The sequence below is a fragment of the Peromyscus maniculatus genome, chromosome 8, assembly GCF_049852395.1.
Source record: "Peromyscus maniculatus bairdii isolate BWxNUB_F1_BW_parent chromosome 8, HU_Pman_BW_mat_3.1, whole genome shotgun sequence".
Classification (NCBI taxonomy): Eukaryota; Metazoa; Chordata; class Mammalia; order Rodentia; family Cricetidae; genus Peromyscus; species Peromyscus maniculatus.
The window spans coordinates 94,884,430-94,906,726 of record NC_134859.1 but is presented as its reverse complement, the minus strand read 5'-3'; the positions used below and the strand labels follow the sequence as shown (position 1 = coordinate 94,906,726).

Below are 22,297 nucleotides of genomic sequence, written 5' to 3'. Positions count from 1 at the left end.
AGCACTGCTCACCACTGGCCCTGGGTTTTAAACAAGCTGATTCGTCACACACAGCCTGTCTCCACAGCTATAAAACCCAGAAGACAACATACTAAATAAAACAATGTATTTCAGAGGGCATGACCTGAGATACTATAATCAAATACTATTATCCTAATAACTAAATATTTTCCCAACAAATCCTTTTAATTACTATAAAAACTACAGTACTGTTCTCCTTGACTTACCAAGTAGTCACAACCTGATAAACTCAGTGCAAATTGAAAATAATGTAAACCAAAAGTGCATTTAACTTTTTCCAATCTGGTAAACTGCCCATGCTTCTGTCAATAATTCCTCACCCATGGATCTCTACGCTCTAATTAAACTCACTAGGTCAACTAAAAGAAAAAACTGGCATGAACATGGAAGGGGACTAGAGAGTAAGATGCAAACAATCAGCCAGATTGAATTAATATATGCTGATAAAAAACTTTTTTTTTTTTTGAAGTACAATTAAAGGCTGGAGAGATGGTTCAGTGGCTAAGAGCAAATACACTGCTCATGCAAAGCACCTGAGCTGGGTCACCAGCCCCCATATCAGGCAGCTCACAAAGGCCTGCAACTGTAGCTCCAGGGGTCTGACACCCTCTTCTAGGCTCAGCAGGCACCTGCACACTCATCACACACACACACACACACACACACACACTTAAAAATAAAATAAGGCCGGGCGGTAGTGATGCTCGCCTTTAACCCCAGCACTTGGGAGGCAGAGCCAGGCAGATCTCTGTGAGTTCAAAGCCAGCCTGGTCTACAGAGTGAGTTCCAGGACAGGCACCAAAACTACACAGAGAAACCCTATCTGGGGTGGGGGGGGGGACTACAAATAAAATAGGTATTTTAAGTGCCTTTAAAGGCTGAGACTATAGCTCAGCTATAGAATGCTTGTCTAACACGAGGCCCTGGGTTTGACAGTATGCACCACCACAACCAAAACATAAAGCACCAATCTTCTCAAGTATCACAGCTAGCAATGCTAACAACATAATACACTTGCTGCAGAGGACTGTCTGCCCTTGTGATCCTGGGCACTGGGAGCTGTAACTCATTGCTGCTGCCCAGCATGATAGAGTATCAAGACCACACATCAGTAGCCCTGAAAAAGGTCAAAATTCAAAGCACAGCTTCTACCAGATACTTATTGCTTTTCCACCATCATAAAGCCAAAATACCATAATGGGATCATTTTAAGTGCAGGACTGTGTATCTATTAGTCAAAATTCTTGAGAAGAAGAGTCATTAAAGATGTCAACAGCTCCCCCAGGAAAACCATCCAAGGCTCATTTAGTCACTTGTCAATTTCTTAGGTCACAGGACAGACAAGTCAAGCATCACTAACATAAACTTTGTAATGGTGATTTTTTTTTTTTAAGCTTGACAAAAGTCTTGGCTGGAGTTTCAGAACTGTACAGCCTGCTGATGTTTCTAATAATCAGGCTTCATCTAAAATATCACATATCATTAGCAATTTGTTAGTACAGAAAGTCCTAAGGGGCCAGCAAGATGGCTCCGCAGGTAAAAGTACTTGATGCCAAGCCTGGCGACCTGAGCTCCATCCCTGAAACTCACATGCTGGAAGGAGAACCAACCCTAATAAGTTGTCCTCTGACGCCCCTACCATATAACACACACATAAACACATCAATTTAATAAAATTCTAAGTTTCCCATATAATGAAAATTTCAAAGCATTAGAATCATTTCATGAAAAATATTCCTATCCTGTTTTTCATTCAAATAACTGACCTAATCACATCACTTAACCAGTGGTCACTGGCTTCAGAGACTGAGCCCAACAGCACCCTAAGTTTGGATCTAAAAGCCATGAACTCTAGTCTATGCACTTTTTTCTATATATTTTTTTAAACGGAGACATAGGACTTATCTTTATGAGGTATCGAAAGCTATTTTCTAAAATAGAATTCCACCGTCAAGACTTTATAACTCTTTGTTGAATTCCAGTAAAACAAATCAGCTACAAAAATATTTCAGAAGCAACCAATAAATCAGATTATGGACTGAGTCTCAGACAGTATTAAAAAACCATTATCAATTTTGTTAGATTAACAAACTATTGTGATTACGCAGTGATGGCCTCTAAACATACTGAAACATTTAGAGGTAGTTACCTCTCTGTCTATAGTTACTTTAAAATATTTCAAAATACAAGGCCAGTAAAATGGCTCAACAGGTAAAGGTACTTGCAGCTGAGCCTGATGACTTGAGTTCAGTCCCCACATCCCACATGATAGAAGGAAAGAAATAAATACAGTAAGTATTTCAGGAGCAAACACCACATACTTCCTCCAAATGCAAGCTACTAACAGACTGCGCATCCACCCTACCAGGAAACCATTCTAATGTTCCTGTGGAATCAAAATTAATTTTTTTAAGATTTATTTATTTATTATGTATACAGAAGAGGGTGCCAGATCTCATTACATATAGTTGTGAGCCTCCATGTGGGTGCTGGGAATTAAACTCAGGACCTCTGGAAGAGCAGTCAGTGTTCTTAACCTCTGAGCCATCTCTCCAGCCCCAAAATAAAATTTTATAAGAACATATGAATGTAGAGGAGAAAACCCATGGTAACTGTGAAGGCCCTGATGCCATGCATGTCAAATTACTATCTTCTGATGGTCGTGAATTAATTCTGAAAAGAGAACCCATACAAACATCAGGAGCAATAAAGGCCATGTCAAGTGGGCCAGGTCAGTTTGCTGAGAATGAAATCAATGAAGCCAATTTTAGAGAGATCCTTCCGCACATGCTATGGAAAATATGCATGTATTTTCCCTACAAGGTCCACTACACAAAACTCCACAAGATTACCAAATTCCCAATCGCTCCTAAAATTGCTGATGGCTGCAAACTTCCTAGATTGTTTTTTAAAAAATTAGAATAAGCTGTTATTTGTGTGTGGGTGTAACAAGCTGTTAAATAAATCAACATACACCTACACTCAAATTATTTAAGAAGGGCCAGGCACAGTGGCTCACACTTAATGGTTCACACTTAATCCCAGCACTTGGATCTCTGTAAGTTCCGGGCCAGCCTGCTCTACATAGGGAGTTCTAGGCCAGCCAGAGAGTGTCACAAAAGTAAATAAACAAATAAATGGTTGCTTTTTTGATTTGGTGATATTTTGTGATGTTTCAAGAAAGTAGGAATTACATTTGATGGTCACTGTCACAGTTTGTTGCAGTAACTGTTGGCAATGATATTCAATACAATGTAATGTATCAAACTCAATATACTTTGGCTAATTAACTGTTTATTTAAAAAATGGCACACATACACAAGTTACAAAAAAAATGCAAACTGACCCAACAATAGAAGAATGAGCATCACACTATGTAAATCACAAACAGGAAGGCACTGTATGAGGCACATCCAATGAAGCTCTCTAGACCTAGGCTCACAGAGCACCTCAGTATTAACTACGAGGGTAATAGATTAACAGCAACCCAGCAAGAGGTTTCTCCTGCTTGCTACCTGACTGTCTAGCCATACATACATATCTTACACAAAAATAACATTACTGATAATCGTAAAAAAAAATAAAGTCAGAAATCTACAGTACATAAGTAATCTTAGCCAGTATTTTCTAGTATCTACTGAAATGACCAACTTTATAAAGGTGTTTTTGTACAAATTTTATAAATAGGGGCTAGGAAGATAGCTCAGTGGGTAAAGTGTTTGCTGCATAAGCCTGAGGACCTGAGTTCAGATCCCCAACACCCAGGTAAAAGCTGGGAACAGTAGTGCCTGTCTGTAACCCAATGATAGTGAGACAGGCAAGCACAGATAGGTGGATTTGGGAGCCTGTTGGCCACCAGCCTTACCAATCAATGAGCTCCAGGTTTAGTAAAATACCATGTCCCCCAAATAAGAAAAATCGGGGAAAAACAGAGAAGACATCCAACATCAACTTCTTGCCTCCATGCAAATGCTCACTCATACGCACACAAAAAAAGACCACTTCCAACAGGCAGTGGTAGCACATGCCTTTAATCCTAGGCAGGCAGATCTCTGAGTTCAAGGCCAGCATGGACTGCAGAGTGAGTTCCAGGACAGCAGGGGCTACATGAAGAAACTCTGTCTCAAGGGGAAAAAAAAAAGGGGGGGGGGGGGACCACTTTCCAAGTTGTTCCATGTCACCTAAAAGAAGTAGGAAACATAGAGACTACAATGAATGAAGCCCTTCCTCCCTGAAAGCCAACCACTTCTCACTTTTGCACACAGCATTAAAGACCAGTGTGGATACAATTTCCTCCTTCATTGGTAATGTTTACCTGGACAGGATCCCAGACATGAAATTAGATGATCAAAGGTCAGAGCGAATCTCCAACCTGCACTCTACTGCCTACTAACACCACAGTGTGTACATAGCACGTGTCATGCCAACTTCATCTTTACAATGGCTAAACTTTTATACTGGTAATTAATCTGGGTTTTGTTTGTTTGTTTTGAGACAGGGTCTCACTAAGTAGCTCTGGCTAGCCTGGAAATCATTATGTAGAACAGGATGCCAATAAACTCAGAGAGATCTACCTGCCTCTGCCTCCTGGGTGCTGGACTAAAGGTGTGCACATGTATGCCTGTCTATTGAATTCATCTGTTTTAAAGTGTGTGTAATTTAAAAATACTGGGACAGCCAGGGCTATATAGAGAGACACTGTCAAAAAAAAAAAAAAAAAAAGTAAAACATAAAAATGAAAATTTCCCTTACCAATATCTACTTTTCCATGACTTTTCACAAGTCATGCAATCTTCTGGGGCCTTTGTTTGCACATTTCTCAAATGGAAAGACTGTTTCAATTTCTCAAGAACTCAAGAAAATCAAAATTAAAGATATGGGACTATTTCTCACACAGGAGATGGGCAAAGTTTTGAAACTGCTGGGTTTTGGCATGATGACAGTACAGGGAACATTTACACGTATTGTAGAGGGTGAGTACATTTCAAACTATAAGCTGACAGTGTCTAAAAGAAAAATCACAAATTCAGGGCTGGGGAGATGGTTCAATGGTTAAGAGCACTGACTGCTCTTCCAGAGGACCCCGACTCAATTCCTAGCACCCACATGGCAGCTCACTACTGTCTATAACTCCAGTTCCAGGGAACCAGATACCCTCACACAGACATACATACAGACAAAACACCAATGCATATAAAATAAAAATTAAAAAAAAAAATCACAAGTTCCCGTACTCCTTAACCTAGGGAGCCAACTCTGAAGAGAAGGTGTGAAAACAAGGGCAACAACAAGCAAGGATGTTTATTATCAGGTGGATTATAATGACAAAGAACAGACCAGAACCTGCTGGAGCCTATCAGTTCAGGAAATGACTGTGTCACAAAACATCCACACAAGGGACACCTATCGTGAATTGGAGCCACTGCATTAACATTAACTTGGAAAGACAGCCATGCCATGGTGGTAGGTAAGCAACTTTGTGACAAGCATATTCAAATTCTTTTTTACTTGTTTTTAATTTTATTTTATTTTATGTGTATTGAGTGCTTTCCCTACATGTATGTATGTGCACAATGTTCGTGCTTGGTGACCACAGAGGTCAGAAGAGGGCACTGGATCCAGCAGGACTAGAGTTACAAAAGTTTGTGAGCCACCATGTGGGTGTTGGGAATCAAACTTAGATCCTCTGCAAGAGCAACAAGTGCTTTCTTACCTGCTAAGTCATCTCTCCAGTTCCCCTTGAACATTATTTGTTAAAGGTGAAAAAAGCAATTTATGTATTATAAGCATCTGTGTTTCTCAGTATAGTAAGAGGAGCCCACTAACCCACCACACTCCAGGAGAGGCAGGAGGAGCCCAGCACATTGCTCTATATCATCTGCCATTGCATCTATTTTCTGTTTTTTAGAAACGTTCAAAGATGACAAGGATAGCTCTAATTCTAATTTAAGTACCAAACCACTACAATTCTATTGCAAGGTTCACAGAAAGGCCACTGACCATCAATGAACAAGGTCTAAATTATGGTCTGTGTACCACAGGCTTGGTAAAGTATAAAATAAAAATACTGAACTCTTTTGTAATGTTTTGACACAAGAGTAAAGATGAAAAAAAATTAACATATCAAACACCTCAGCATCAAGGCCCAGTTCTGGATAAATGAAACATGATTTCTATTACCCAGGTCATTGAGCTGTGCAGACGCCCAGCAGGAGGGGTGGGACGGCACCCTTGACCCTCCACCCACAGGCTCCTGGACTCATTCTGCTAAGATACAGCAAGGACCAGGAAAAGACTTCCACACAATGAGCACAGAGAATGTGGAGTTTACTGGTCTCAACTTCTGGCCACAAGAAAACAGGAAAGAGCGTTTCAGAGCATTCCAGCTACACTTGTAAGGAAAATACTCTGATTTGTTTAAAAGAAAAAAAAGACATATTTTTTTCAAAATACAAACCTCAGCATTTTAACCAATGTGTACTGCATTTCTTAATCATGGCATTTATAGACTATAACTATTTATCCAGACTTTAATAGGACTCACTATCAATGCTCCTTGAGGGAGGGTGAAGGGACACACGGGGACAAGAATGTCAACATTCATGCCCACATGCTCATCTGGTATATGCCTGTCACAGCTGGAAAGACATCAACCCAATCTGTCACTAGGCACCACAGTAAGATAGGATTTTTAACATTATAATTGCTTTTGAAATTGGCAAGTGAAAATTTAAAAAAAAAAATTCAAACCTTAAACTTCAATTAAATAATTTTTAAAATCTTCAGATCAGAAAAGGGTCCCATCTTTTAAACATACCATGCCTACAATCTTCATCAGCTTGCCCGTAGTTTTTCTACAAAAAGAAAAGACAAGACACAAGGTAAAAAGACATACTTCCAAGGCAAGCGGTTAGCACAGAGGAGCTCAGCTGTCTCTGAGGAGAACCATGACTGCTGTCAGGCTCCCTTTCAGGGAGAGCCCACTCCCATGATCTCTGAGGTAAAGTTACCTCTCCCACCCCAGAACCAAGCACCCCAGTGCACTTCCCTCCACCCCTCTCAGGGCGCTCGCTCTCCTCACCCTAGCTAGCCACACTCTCCTCGGGCACCACCTCAGCCAAGGGCTTGACTGACGAGTTCCTTCCCACTGACTGTCACAGCTGTGTCTAGCTCCTTCCCAACACCCTCTCCTCACACCTGTTCCCAGAGACACCATCTGTCTCCTTGAGGACACCACCCACCACACTTCTACTCTCCCACACCTTTCCACTGATTCTTTCCTAAACAAACATGTTGGTATTTTTCCCAACTTAAAAACACTCTGACTGAGCCAGGCATGGTGGCACACACCTTTAGTCCCAGGACTCACAAGGCAGAGGCAGGCGGATCTCTGAGAGTTTGAGGCCAGCCTGGTCTACCGAGCGAGTCCCACGACTGCATGTGCAGGGCTGCATAGAGAAACCCTGTCTTGGGAGGGGAGGGTGACTTCGATTTTTCCACTGACTCCTTTCCTTTTTCTTTCTCCTTGTGGCAGAACTTCTCACAGAGCTGGCTCTGCACACTTGTAAACCCTCATCCAAGAGTCAGAGGCAGGAGGATCACAAGTTAGAGGCCAGCCTGCTCCACATAGGGAAGCTCAGGCCAGCCCAGGCTACACAGCGGAACTGTCTGAAGGAAGAAAAACATAGAAGGCGTTCTTCCCCCGATTCTCTGACAGCCACCCACTGATCTAAAGAAGCTATTCTCATGATGGCCACCAGTGACCTCCACTGCATCCACTATGAGTCACAGTTCACTGACCTGTACCATTTATCACCCACACTGTCACATCTCTAGAGGCAGCCACTGACACAATGAATAAAATCTCCTTTTCTCCCCCTAGCTGGGTGGACTATGGCTCTCTCACCTTCTACTCCCAGCTATTTCTCAGATGCTCTGTGTGTTCCTTCTCTCCACCCTCTCGACACCATCATCCAGGTCCTCAGCCCTCTCCCTGGAGACCTGACTAACATCTTACCCCATAATCTCTTACTCCCTCTCCCACATTCCACACTTGCACTCACTCTTCATCTCCAGCCAGATGCCTCAATGATACCTCAAACTTGGAAGGTCCAAAACTAAGCTCACAAACCTGCCCCTACATACAACCTTCTCACCCCAGCTAAAGGAAACCTCATTTTTCAAAGGGCTCAGTCAAAAAAAGGTCAGGGTAAGTGACTGCACATGACAGAGCTTCCCCATTCCCTGCATTCAGAGTGCCAGGAAATCTACTCCTGCCTTGGACTTCTACACAGAACAGGCTGCATTTCTGTTTATAAACTAACACTGAGCCTCTGTCATCTCAGCCCTTGATCACTCCAACATCCCCAACAGCCCCAACAGCCCCAACAGCCCCCAACAGCCCCCAACAGCCCCAACATCCCAACATCCCCAACATCCCCAATATCCCAACATCCCCAGCAGTCCCCAACATCCCAACATCCCAACATCCCAACATCCCCAACATCCCCAGCAGCCCCCAACATCCCAACATCCCCAACATCCCCAACATCCTCAACATCCCAACATCCCAACAGCCCCCAACAGCCCCAGCAGTCCCCAACATCCCAACAGCCCCAACATCCCCAACATCCTCAACATCCCAACATCCCAATATCCCCCAACAGCCCCAACAGCCCCAGCAGTCCCCTTGCAGACACTCTTATTCCTCTGCAGTCTATTTTCTTTTCTTTTTTGAGACAGGGTCTATCTACACAGCCTGGCTGTCCTAGAACTCTCTCTGTGTAGCCCAGGCTGGCCTCAAACTCATGGCCATCCTCCTGCCCCTGCCTCCCAAGTGCTGAGATTGAAGGCATGTACCACCACCACACCTATCACTTTTTCTGATAGTCTGTTTTGAGCACCAGTCTAATTCTGTTGAATCAAATCCCATCACTGCTCTGCTCTAATTGCTGCAGCAGCTCCCCACCTCACTCACAACTGGAGCCGCCTTTGAATGGCTCAGAAGGCCCCACAAGGCCCTACTGGCCCTAACCTTTTCCCTCTCCCCCTCACACACCCTACCCTGCTCACACTGGCCAGCTCTTACTCAAATTCAGCCGGGATGCCTCTACCTCAAGGTCCCTTTCCTCCAGATTTCCACATGGCTCACCCCCTCTTCTTCCTATCACCTTCTTCTCAGGAGGCTGACCTCGACCAGCCTGGTTAAAACACACTCACCTCCAGCACTGCCTGCTGTTCCCTGGTTCCTAAGCACTTCTCCTTAGCATGCTGTCCCTATATGGAGTTATCTACAATGGCCACCGTTACTATCTATCCCTCTACTGGACACTAACGGGAAAAAGGGATCTCTCTGTCTATCAGAATGCATGTTCTCCAATATGTGTTCAATGAGTATACCATAATACAATTTCAAAGTTTAAAAACAGCTGTTTGCCATTTGAGAATGTTCAGCAATCACCAGGTACTTTTTTTTTAAACTGTTCAGGCTCAAATTAGCTGATTTGTACAGGAAGTGACCAGCATGTGATTCTACACTGGTACATAACAGCTTTCTCCACTGGTGCACCAACAGCATTCACTCACTCACCAGTTGCAAGAATGAGGCAATTCTGTAAAGAAGACTCTCGATTTTGATACGCTCTATATCCAGTGGACACGGCCCTGCGAAGTCTGCCATGGAGTACTGGCCAAGGGAAAGCAGGGCCTCTGTGCAGTGCTGGAGGGCCATGTCATAGTCCTGCCTCTTCAGGGACTCACACGCTTGTTCACATGACTTTTCAGCTCTTCTGTCTTCCATGACTCAGGGACAAAAATCCTAAACATGAGAGAGAATGGGTGTGATTTAAAAACTTAGAAAGGAGCTGGCTCAGCATTCAAGAGCACACACTGCTCCTGCAGAGGACCCAAACTGGAGACCTAGGTTCAGCTCCTGAGCAACTCACAACTATCTATCATACCGGTTCCAGATGATCTGATGGCTCCTTTGGGTACCTGCATACATTTAGTGAACATACACACAGGTGTACACATATCAAAAGGGGGGGGGGTAAATAAGGAAAGATCTTAAGAGCATTTGTTTAAAAAAGGAATGAAACAAAGACTTAGTAATTATAAATTCTAGCCCCATTCCCATTCCCATTCCCACAGCTGAACGGCCAGCAGAGCACCTCCTTCAGCAAGGCTCCGGTCACGGCAGCTGAGCAGCAACCGTGGATAGTGTAAAACCTAACACATGTATTTTATGATGTCTTTACTAAGCTACAGGCTGAAATACCCACCATAAGCAACCAGGATCAAATTCTTTATAATCAAAACAAATAAATGCCCAAGTACAAATAAAAAGAAGATACAAGGGAGCAGAAAGGTTTCCTATCTAGACCTACAAGTGTCAGCCTCTCTTGAGTCTTACACTTCTGCAGTCCATACAATACAGGATCTTTTCACACCCTTAAAAACAACTAGCCAAAGTTCAAGCTGGGCATGACTTCAACTCAACCCACATATTCAGAGGGCCAGGCCCTAGGCTAACAGCCTCAAATACAGAGATGGAGCATGAGGTCACCACTTCCCAGAATCTCAGTTAGCAGAGGAGCCAAAGCCCAAGTTAACAAAGACCAGACAGACTCATTCCATCTGAGGCCTGCGCTGGCTCGGGAGGTCAACAAGCTCACTCTACATGTGACAGCAGGAGCAAACTCCAGCTTTGCAGAGAATGGAGTTCAGCTCAACTGTAGGGCTCAGCGGGTAAGCGCTTTCCACCCAACCTGGTGACCTGGCAACCCCCACAAGTTTTCCTCTGCCCTTCACATAAGCAACACACACACACACACACACACACACACACACACACACACACACACACACACACGAACGCACGCACGCACGCACGCACGCACCCACCCACAAAAACAAATAGATGTAATTCTTAAAAATTTAAAAAGGAAGCGTTCAACTAAACTCAGAGAGAGGATTATCCACACATTGAACTCAAAATGCCAAGAAGGGGTGGGAGGAACTATGGCTGAAATACCATGAGAAATGAGGGTTATACCCACCAGCGACAGCATAGGAAAGATGGGTTGTAAACAAAGTTGGAACCTATCAAAGGCTCAATGGTAGAGCACCTGGCTGGCATGTACAGGGTTCTGAACCTGATTCCCAGGACTATGAAAAGGAAAGGAGAAAAGAAGTAATCTACCCAGTATCAATCCTATGAGGAATTGGTTAGCAGGAGAAAGAGGGCAAGCACTGACTACTCAGAGTGCACAGGAGCCTAGAGCCCTCGATGGCTCCGTGGAGAATCAATCCTGATGATTGGAGTTGGATCTCAGGGAGCCACATAGCAGGGGAGAACTAACTCCCAGGGACCTCACACGTGCTCTGTGGTAAAGTCTTTTTAAAAATAGGTTTTTGAAATTAACTAAAACCCAAGCAGCTAGGCACACCTGTGAGGGATTTTTCTTGGCTGGACTATTTGAGGTGGGAGACAAACCCTAAATCTGGATCACCTGAGGTCAGACAATGCACCCTACCCGAGGCCACCCCTTCTGGTGACAGCCTACATAAAAGGACACGGAAGGAGAAAGCTTTGCCTTCTGCACACTTGCCTTCACTCTCACGGGCAAGTTCGTCCCTCCTGCTGCTGAGGTAATCCTTGGCTGGTGTGAGAACCTACTTCTTGAGGGTCCCAACTGAAGACTGGCAGCTCTCCAGGGCTTCCCTAGACTCCAGCTCCAGACTGGGACTGCTGAGACAGCTGGTCTCATGGACTGAACAAATGACTGGACCCTTGACCTTTCTGTGGGAGACAGCATGGCTGGGCTATTTGGACAACATCCTGTAAGCCACTCTAAGTCCTTATGTATTTGTTCATTCTATCAGTTCTGCTCCTTCAGAGAACCCTGACTAATACACAAGTTATTTAAAAGACTGGGGGAAGAGAGAGAAACTGCTCAAACAGCTCAAGAAAGAGACAGTAAGAGTACCAACAGATAGATTGACTCAGCCAGGAAAGGTGCTGGCTGGGGAAGTCCAACATCTTGTCTGACCCATGCATCTCACACTGGAAGGACAGAAACAACTCGAAAAGCTGTATCTGACTGTGCACCATGGCATGTGCTCACACTAACATACACAGATGATACATACATGTAATAATAATAAGTAAAATACACACCAGCATTCAAACATGCTTTTCCCAATTCCATCACTCAGTCAACAGAAACATGACAGAGATGACCTAACTGACAGCCATGGGGCTGGAGAGATGGCTCAGCAGTTAAGAGCACTGGCTGTTATTCCAGAGGTTCAATTCCCAGCACCCACATGGCAGCTCACAACTGTCTATAGCTCTAGTTCCATGGGATCTGGCATCCTCACACAGATGTACACGCAGGCAAAACACCAATGCGCATAACACAGAAACAAATAAATTATTTATAAAAAAGTGACAATACTGCTTCAATGCCAGCTCTTGCCAACCTCACTTATTCAATTCTCTTAGCCTTGCTTCTGCTCCGTAAACCTTCCACACTCCCTGTTGGCCTTATGGAGTTTATCTGTCCTCCTACCTCCTCAGCCTACAGAAATGCTCTTGGCTGGCATCCGCAGCCCCAGTCTTGACAACCTGCCCTCAATAAGCAGCAGTGCAGGCTGAGAGGCATCAGAAGTAGGTACAGCCCTTCAACTTCCAAACTGTTGGTACTATACAAGACATGGCCCTGAAGAGACAGGGGAAGAAGAATCACAGAGACGGCATCAGTATTTGTCAGCATCCACCAAATACAAGTAGTACATGGGTGCAATATCACATCTAATTTCTTCAATTTGGAATTTGCGTGAGTGAGTGTGTGTGTGTGTGTGTGTGTGTGTGTGTGTGTAAATGCATATGAAAGCTAGAGATCAATGTCAGGTGTCTTCCTCACCTTCTCACAAACTTTTTTTGAGACAGGGTCTCACTATGTAGCCCTAATGAACCACAAATTCACTCTGTAGACCAGGTTGGCCTTGAACTCAGAGATTCATCTGCCTTTGCCATCATCATCATCATCATCATCATCATCATCAATCATCGTCATCATCATCATCATCATTTGCTTATGGGAATTTCTCCTGGTACCCCTAGAGGCCAAAAGAGGGTGTATGATCACCTAGAACTAGTTACAATTTTGAGCCACTGTGGGGGTGCTGGGGATCAAACCAGGGTCCTATGGGAGAGCAGCTAGTACCCCTAACCACTGAACCCTCACTCCAGCCCCTGCCTCTGTCTCTTGAATGGTGGAACTAAAAGCATGCACCCCAGCCATCCTGGTGCCACACACCTTTAATCCCAGCACCCAAGAGGCAAAAGCAGGTGGATCTCTGTGAGTTCAAGGTCAGTCTGATCTGTGAGTGTTTAGGATAACCAAGGCAACATCCTGAGACCCTATCTCAAAAAACAAAGATGTAGCCTGGTGGTGGTGACACATGCCTTAATCCCAGCACTTGGGAGGCAGAGGCAGGAGGATCTCAGAGTTTGAGGCCAGCCTGGTCTACAAAGTGAGTTTCAGGACAACAAAGGCTACACAGAGAAATCCTGTCTGGACAAACAAAAGCAAAACCAAAACCTACTTGGTTCTGTACTGTTATAGTTACTCTGCCACTACACATAAGATTAGCATTACAGGGGCTGGAGAGATGGGTCAACAGTTGAGAGCACGTGCTACTCTTCCAGAGGACCCAGGTTCAGTTCCCAGTACTCCCATGGTGGCTCACAACCATTTGTAGCTCGTTCCCAGAGATCCAATGCCTCTCCTGACCTCCATGGGCACTGTATACATGTGATACACATACATACAGGCAAAACACACATGCACGTAAAAAATAAAAAATTAAATCTTAAAGGCATGGTGGCGCATGCCTTTAATCCCAGCACTTGGGAGGCAGAGGCAGGTGGATCTCTGTGAGTTTGAGGCCAGCCTGGTCTGCAGAGCAAGTGCCAGGACAGCCAGGGTTACAGAGAAACCCTGTCTTAAGAGGGGGGGCAAAAAAAAAAAAAAAGGACCCTATCTCAAAATAAAGTAACTAAGAGGGGCTATCAAGACAGCTAAAATGTAAAGGTGCTTGAGGCCAAGACTAACTTTGATCCACATGGTGGAAGGAGTCCCTGAAAAGTTCTCTTCTAACCTAAATAAATGCAATTTTAACCCAAAGCTGCACAGAGAAACCCTGTCTAGAAAAAAAATATTAGCCTGGCGGTGGTGGTGCACGCCTTTAATCCCAGCACTCGGGAGGCAGAGGAAGGCGGATCTCTGTGAGTTCGAGGCCAGCCTGGGTTACCAAGTGAGTACCAAGAAAGGCGCAAAGCTACAGAGAAACCCTGTCTCGAAAAACAAAAAACAAAAAACAAAAAAAAGTATTTTTTAAAGATTTATGTATTTGTTTGTTTATTATGTATACAGTGTTCTGCCTACATACAGGCCAGAAGAGGGCACCAGATCTCATTATAGATGGTTGTGAGCCACCATATGGTTGCTGGGAATTGAACTCATGACCTCTGGAAGAACAGATAATGCTCTTAACCTCTGAGCCATCTCTCCAGCCCAAAAAAAAGGATTTTTACATTTTACTTATAATTATGTGCATGAGGGTGTTGTGCACACATGAATGCAGGTACCCTCAGAGGCTAGAGGGGCTGGATCCCAGGGACTGGAGTTATAGGAGGTAGTAAGATGCCCAATGTGGGTTCTGGGAATTGAACCCTAGTCAATTCTCTGAAAGAGCAGAGAAAATGTTCTTAACCACCTAGCCATTTCTCAGCCCAGTTTTTGGGTTTCTGACACAGAGTCTGACTTATAACTCAAGAGCCATCTCTCCAGCCTTTATTATTTTTTAAGATTTATGAGCCATATAGACCTAAAAAAGTTTAAAGATTCTGAATGCACAGAAACGGAGCCACACTAGGGCTTCCTAGTCTCACAGTCTGATGCCAGCAGCAGCACGAACTCGTCTCCTGACTGCTGCCTGTGAGATGGAGCTGGCCTACAGCCGCCATGAGCTAAGCAGAATGGCTGTGTAGTACACAGAGGCATCTCCAAGCTGCACAGTGTGCTGAGTGGTAGATTTAGCCTTTGCTAGTACATACAAAAAAAAGGGGGTGGGAAGGTTTTGGGGCTACATGCTGCTGGATGGAAGCATAGACCCACTGCTTCACAGAGTCAGCGATGAGCGTGGTTCCCCCAGAGCTGGCGGTAAACGTAGTTCTGCCAGGTTGGAAAGCTGAGGTGGACAGAGCCAGCAGCCAAAGCTGCTATTTCAGTCCTAGTCTATACTGCAGTTTAAAGCAATAGATTTACAATAAAACAGATTTAGATACAATAAACCTCTAAACAGTTTACAATATGTATAAAAATATACGTAGGTTTGGAAGAGAAAGGAAAAGGAATATAAACAGTTATATAAAGAAATAGAAAGTTTTAAAAAATAGTCTTTAAAGAGAAAGTGAAAGTAATATAAAAAATAAGCCATGTAAAGATGGAAATCACACAGAGAGGGTGGATTAAATTGTCTTTGGGATTTTTTTTTTTTTTTTTTTTTTTTTTGGCTTTTCGAGACAGGGTTTCTCTTGTGTAGCTTTGCGCCTTTCCTGGAACTCACTTGGTAGCCCAGGCTGGCCTTGAACTCACAGAGATCCGCCTGCCTCTGCCTCCCAAGTGCTGGGATTAAAGGCGTGCGCCACCACCGCCCGGCCATCTTTGGGATTTTTAACTACAGAGAGACATTTGATTGTAAAGGCTGCTAAGTTAATCTAATATGTATATTTTAAAGGTATCTTGACTTCAAAATTTAGATCTAAGGATATGTTGCTTTGGAAACGAGGTTCTGCTTTTGTGTCAGGAAGCAAGAGGCTATGGATTTGTTCTAGGTTAAGATGGATCAGATTTGATCAAGCCAGACCTCCTGAACCTCAACAGATGGTACCTACCAATGAAGGCTATAGCCAGTCTTCCCAGGACTTGACCATTATCTCGAATTTTCTCAGGATCCCCATAAGACTACCAGCACCACCTATCAGCAGGAAGTAACCTAGAACACTACACACACATTCCCAAAAAATTATAGATGTTTGTCTTTGTTTCAATTGTTGATTGCAAACTGCTATTGGTCATAGTCAATCTCTTTCTAAAGAAAAAAGGGGGATAGGATACAGATATGATCGGATGAAAGGGTAGATTATTGAATCTACTTTTAAAGGGCAACAACTTGTTTAAAATGGATTTTAGCTTACTGATACAAATTTAAAGATAATTTTGTTATAATGTATGTATATTTCTATTCTTGTTTAAGGTATTATGTTTGTGCAGCTCATTTGAAATTGTAATGGATAATTAAGAAATACAGATTAATAATTAGTCTTCCATGATAGTCAAACTTATAATCATGTTAAGTTTTCTAGGTATACATAGATATAATTCAATTAGGTAGGTAATCTTCAAATACTTCAAAGACCTACAGAATATGGCATTTTAAAAACCTAGACTTTTCCAGACAATGAGACACGTCTGCTCCTGGTAACACAAATTACTTCAAGGAAGATGATGGGCTCCGAAGACACTCCATATGGAGTTTATCTTCTTCATGGCAAAAGTTAGCCATTTGGGCAAGAAACTGTTCTTGCCTGGACTGCTTGACAAAATGTTGTATCGAGTGGACATGAAGGACCCATAGGAAGGTGACCACTGAATTTTGCAAGGCAAGATGGTCCTTTAGGTTCCTGCTTCGCAGAGGAAACTACTAAATATTCTACAGGACACAGAAAGAAGCGACTGAAAGATTCTAGGCCTGTAGGCTAAAGAATGGATAACCGAACATTGCAGAAGAACTTACCAGGTAGCCAGATGTCTCGGTCATTTCCAGAATTTTTGGAAGTTGCTTACAATGCACTTCCTGTTTACTTAGGTAATAGTATATCCTTCTGGGGTCTTTGATATAGTTGAAGACTAGATAGTTATAATTTTCCTTGGTTATGATAAAAGATTAGATATGAAACTTTAGACTCACAAATATATTATAGATAGAATATTTTAATTTTGTCAAACACAAACAGACTAGATATTATCACTGTAATTCTTGATTGATAACTGTTTTATGAAATTCTACTATGTTAAAGTTAAAGCTTCCCTTTTTTGATTAGACAGAAATGGGGAAATGATGGGTGATGTTGCTCTGTATACTGTGAATGTGTTGCTCTAATTGGTTGATAAATAAAATGCTGATTGGCCAGTAGCCAGGCAGGAAGTATACGCAGGAGAAGCAGACAAGGAGAATTCTGGGAAGAGGAAGGCTGAGTCAGGAGTTGCCAGTCAGACACAGAGGAAGCAAAATGTGAAAGCAGAACTGAGAAAAGGTACCAAGCCACGTGGCTAAACATAAATAAGAATTATAGGTTAATTTAAATGTAAGAGCTAGTCAGTAATAAACTTGAGCTAATGGCCATACAGTTTGTAAATAATATAAGCCTCTGTGTGTTTACTTGGGTCCGAGTGGCTGCGGGACTGGTGGGTAAGAGAGATTTTTCCTGACTGAGGGCCAGGCAGGACACAGGAAAACTTAAGCTACAGATATTTTAATTTTTGTGTCTGTGCATGAATTTTAAAAAAAGTTTTAATTAACAAGAGGGCTGGGCAGGTATCTGCAATACCATTAATAAATTCCTAAAATAAACCCCCAGAACCACAGGAAAGAAAACAGCAAATCACAGATACCAATCAGTAAATCATCCCCCAAAGCCCATAACCCATACCTAGAAAAATACTATTAAAAGAAGTAGCAATAAAGGCAAAACTAATATTGTTCAAGCTAAAGTCTGTCCTCAAGAAAGAACACAACTCGCTAATACAGAACACAGACTGAGTCAGAGGCACCACACTAAAAGCTCACCACCCTGCGGCAACTCCTTAGTCCTGTAGCCTGGAGCAAGTGACTTAACCTGAGTCCCTCAATTTATCACCTAGAAATGGATAATAAAACCACAAATACCTCCCTTCCTAGGGTTTATCTGTAAAGAGCTTAAAATGATACCTGAAAGTGGCATTTTCCCTAAACTTTAGAAATTTCTGCTTATGTAAAATAAAATGTAAACTGAGTACTGTCCAGCTGGAGAGATGGTTCAGAAGGTAAGAACATCCAGGTTCAGTTCCCAGCACCCACATGGCAGTTTATAACCATCCATAACTCTACTTCCAATTACATACATGCAGGCAAAACACTCATTGTGGCAGTCTGAATGTAATTGGCCCCCAAATCTCATAGGAATGGCACTATTAGGAGGTGTGACTTTATTGGGAGTAGGTAAGGCCTTGGACGAAGTGTGTCACTGTGTGGGCAGGATTTGAGGCTTCCTATGCTCAAGATACCACCCAGTGCCTGAGTCTACTTCCTGTTACTTTCCGATCAAGATGTATCCAGCACCATGTCTGCCTGCATGCTGCCATGCTCTCTATTACAATAATGAACTAAACCTCTGAAACTATAAGCCACCAACTCAATTAAACCTTTTCTGTGGTGATATATTGTTTTTAATCTAAGAAATAAAGCTTTCCTGAAGGTCAGAGGACAGAACCAGCCACAGAGTTAGCCAGAGATGTCACATAGTGGTGACACACACCTTTAATCCTAGGGAGGCAGAGGCAGAGATCCATCTGGATTTCTGTGAGTTCAAGGCCACACCGGGCTACATGAGAGTAATCCAGTCTAAAAGAGAGACAGCCAGGCAGTGACGGCACACACCTTTAATTCCAGCACTTGGGATCACACACCTTTAATCACAGCACTATGAAGGTTGAGACAGGACGTGATATGGCTGGGCAGAGAAAGGAATATAAGGCGAGGAGACAGGAACTCAGACCCCCTTTTGGCTGAGGATTCAGAGGCATTCAGTCTGAGGATTCATGTAGACAAGATCAGCTCTTCCAGGCTGAGGAGTTGGTGAGGTAAGAGGTGGTGGCTGTGGCTTGCTCTGCTTCTCCAATCTTTCAACTTTCATCCTGATATCTGGCTCCAGGTTTTATTCTAAGACCATTTAGGATTCGTGTAACAGTTTCTCTTTATAAGAGTTATCATGGTCATGGCATCTCTTCTCAACAATAGAAACCCTAACTAAGACACTCATACAGTAAAATAAATAAATCTTTAAAAAGAAATGTAGAGGGGTTGGGGATTTAGTTCAGTGGTAGAGCACTTGCCTCGCAAGCGCAAGGCCCTGGGTTCGATCCTCAGCTCCGACAAAAAAAGAGAGAGAGAGAGAGAGAGAGAGAGAGAGAGAGAGAGAGAGAGAGAGAGAGAAAGAAAGAAAGAAAGAAAGAAAGAAAGAAAGAAAAGAAAAGAAAAGAAAAGTAGAGTCCCAGGCACTTGGGAGACAGAGGCAGGTGGAATTTTTAATTCAAGGCCAGCCTGATGCACATAGAGTTCCACGCCAGCCACAGGTAAAGTGAGACCCTGTCTTGAAAAGACAAACAAACAAACAAAACCCCCAAATTATAAAATAAATTCAGTACTACTGTTAAAGAAACTAAAATTTCATCCTTTGTGACAACTTCACCTATTGACAAAGGAATGATTTTCATCCCAATAAACAGGTAATGAATACAGAAGCAAAACACCACCTCCATAGACATTGTACTTACATGCACAAACCCACATATGGACACACACATACACAAATAATTAAAAATACAGTAAGAACAGAGAAACCCTGTCTTGAAGAAAAAAAGAAGTGGAGGAAGGAAGAAGAGGAGGGAAGGAGGGGGAGGAGGAGGAGAAAAAAGAAAAACTATACAATAAGAGGAACCAGGCATGACAGTGCATGCCTTTAATCCTAGCAGTCAGGAGGCAGACAGGTGAATTTCTGTGATTTCAAGGCCAGCCTGCTCTACACAGCCAGTTCCAGGACAATCAGGGCTACATAACAGAGAGACCTTGTCACAAAAAGACCAAAATAATAATAATAATAATAATAATAATAATAATAATAATAATAACAATAACAACACAATAAGAAGAAACTCAACATCCATCACAGAAATGAGAATTAAAGCTAGGATTAGATTATCAAACACACTTACTAGGATTAGATTATCAAACACACTTACTAGGATAGTTTAAAGGTCGTGAGGGGAGCCGCAGAGACAACCCAGCAGCTAGAAGCATTTGCAGCTCTTCCAGAGAACCAAGCTTGCTTCCTGGTGTGTACATATCAACCCTGGTGTCTGCAGCATGCCTATAACCTCGGTACAACACAAAGCTAAGACAGGATGGTCTCTGGAGCTTGCAGCTGCCAGCCTAGCCAGGAAAACACGAGCCCCAGGTTCAGGACAGATTTTGCCTCTAAAGGACAGACAGAAAGCGACAGCACCTGTCATCTTCTTCTGGCCTCCACACGTGTGCACAGGCATACACATGCACATTACACACTGACATACATGTTCTATCCAGATACCCAAAGACAAACAGAACCATATTTACACAAAAACCTATATAAAAACTATTTACAGATACTCTATTCAGATTTGCTAATAATGAAATGCAAACGTCTTTCAGCACTGAAGCAGTGAATAAAATGTACCATTCCCACAGTGGAAAATTACTCAGCAGTGAAAAAGAACAGCCTACAACAACTTGGGTGAAATCAATGGCTCAGTGGGTAAAGGTACTTGCCATCAAACCTGAAGACCTCAATTAAATCCCTAGAGTCCACATGATGAAAGGGAAGAACTGACACCCAAAAGCTATACTCTAACCTCCGAATCAGACAAGCACATGAACACATGCACACAAGAGCATACAAACACACACAATAAATAAACAAACAAATAAATAAATAAATGTATTAATCATAAAAAGCAGAAAGCAGTCAGTTTGCATACTGTATGGTCACACTGACAAGCCAGGGAAAACACAACAATAAAAGGACAGCATAAATGAGCCTGGAAGATGGCATTGTTATTATTATATAATATATAAATAACATAAACCACATATATATATATGTGTGTATGTATGTATATATATAAAGGATTTTTTTGTTTTTTAGTATGTTCGAATGAGCATGTGAATACAGGTGCCCAGGAAGTCAGAGGTATCAGATCCTGTGGGAGCTGGAGTTATAGGTGGTTGTGAGATGCCTGATGTGAGTTCTGGGAATTGAACCTATGTTCTCTGTAAAAGCACCAAGGGCTCTTAACCACTGAGCCATCTCTCCAGACCTGACACTGTTCTTAATACTGACTGTATACTGATGTTTGAATAAACCATATGTGCATTAAATTAATGAAACTATTTACCAAAAGAAAGTCAATTTTGCCATGCAGTAGTGGTGCACATACAATTCCAGCACTCAAGAGGCAGAGGGAAGTGGATCTCTGTGAGTTTGAGACCAGCCTGGTCTACAAAGCGAGTTCCAGGACAGCCAGGGCTACACAGAGAAACCCTGTCTAGGGGAGTGGGGGAGAGTCAATTTTACTGCATTAATTTAAAACAATTTTTTTTTAAATTAAGGGTTAGGCATGGTGGTTCATGTCTTTAATCCCAGCACTTGAGAGGCAGAGACAGGAGGATTGTTTGAGTTCAAGGTCAGCCTTGTCTACAGAGGGAGTTCCAGGACACTCAGGGCTACACAGAGAACCTCTTTCTCAGAAGACAAAATAAAAATTTAAATATAGCCGGGCAGTGGTGGCGCACGCCTTTAATCCCAGCACTCGGGAGACAGAGGCAGGTGGATCTCTGTGAGTTCAAGGCCAGCCTGGGCTACAGAGTGAGTTCCAGGACAGGCTCCAAAGCTACACAGAGAAACCCTATCTCGAAAAACCAAAAACATAAAATAAAAATAAATAAATATAAACAGTATTAATAATACTTACAAATAGAAATAATAAAATAAGGATAAATTTTAGTGTCATGATTGACATGCTTTTAGAAAATGGGAAAAATAGATAATAAGTGGGTTATTAATAAACGGAAAATGCAGGCATTTCCCTTTCTCTTCCGTGGGTTGAAAAGCAAGGATGAAGCCTCAGAAGGAGCATTTCCAAATAACCAACCGTTGGAGGCCACCGGGCACAAAACACAGGATGCTTTTGAAGAATACCATCATAGCTAGATGGCTGGTCTCGGTCCAAAGTAAAAACAATGAAATCAATGGAGTACCCCAGTGTGGCAAAGCATTGCCGGTACCAGACAACAGGAAGGCAAGGTTCTCCTACACGCACCTGTCTGGGACAGTAACAAATCAGCAATCCAC

General features: G+C 42.8%; 1 protein-coding gene and 1 pseudogene across 27 annotated transcripts in view; one reads left to right on the top strand and one right to left on the bottom strand.

The window, feature by feature from the left end:
* The window catches only part of Helz (helicase with zinc finger), a 171,639-nt gene that overhangs the window by 115,379 nt on the left and 33,963 nt on the right, over window positions 1–22,297 (bottom strand). For 25 of the 27 annotated variants that reach the window (XM_076543601.1, XM_076543593.1, XM_015994149.3 and 22 more), the window contains 2 exons: window positions 9,611–9,838; window positions 6,839–6,875 (listed from right to left, as the gene is read on the bottom strand). In XM_076543601.1, coding sequence (XP_076399716.1) covers window positions 6,839–6,875; window positions 9,611–9,820 — 247 coding nt within the window. In that variant the 5' untranslated portion in view covers window positions 9,821–9,838. Of the gene's footprint in view, window positions 1–6,771; window positions 6,876–9,610; window positions 9,839–22,297 lie in introns of those variants that run through there. The other 2 variants (XM_076543610.1, XM_076543609.1) reach the window with 2 other exon arrangements.
* On the top strand, window positions 2,605–2,941 carry LOC102907376 (elongin-C pseudogene; annotated as a pseudogene).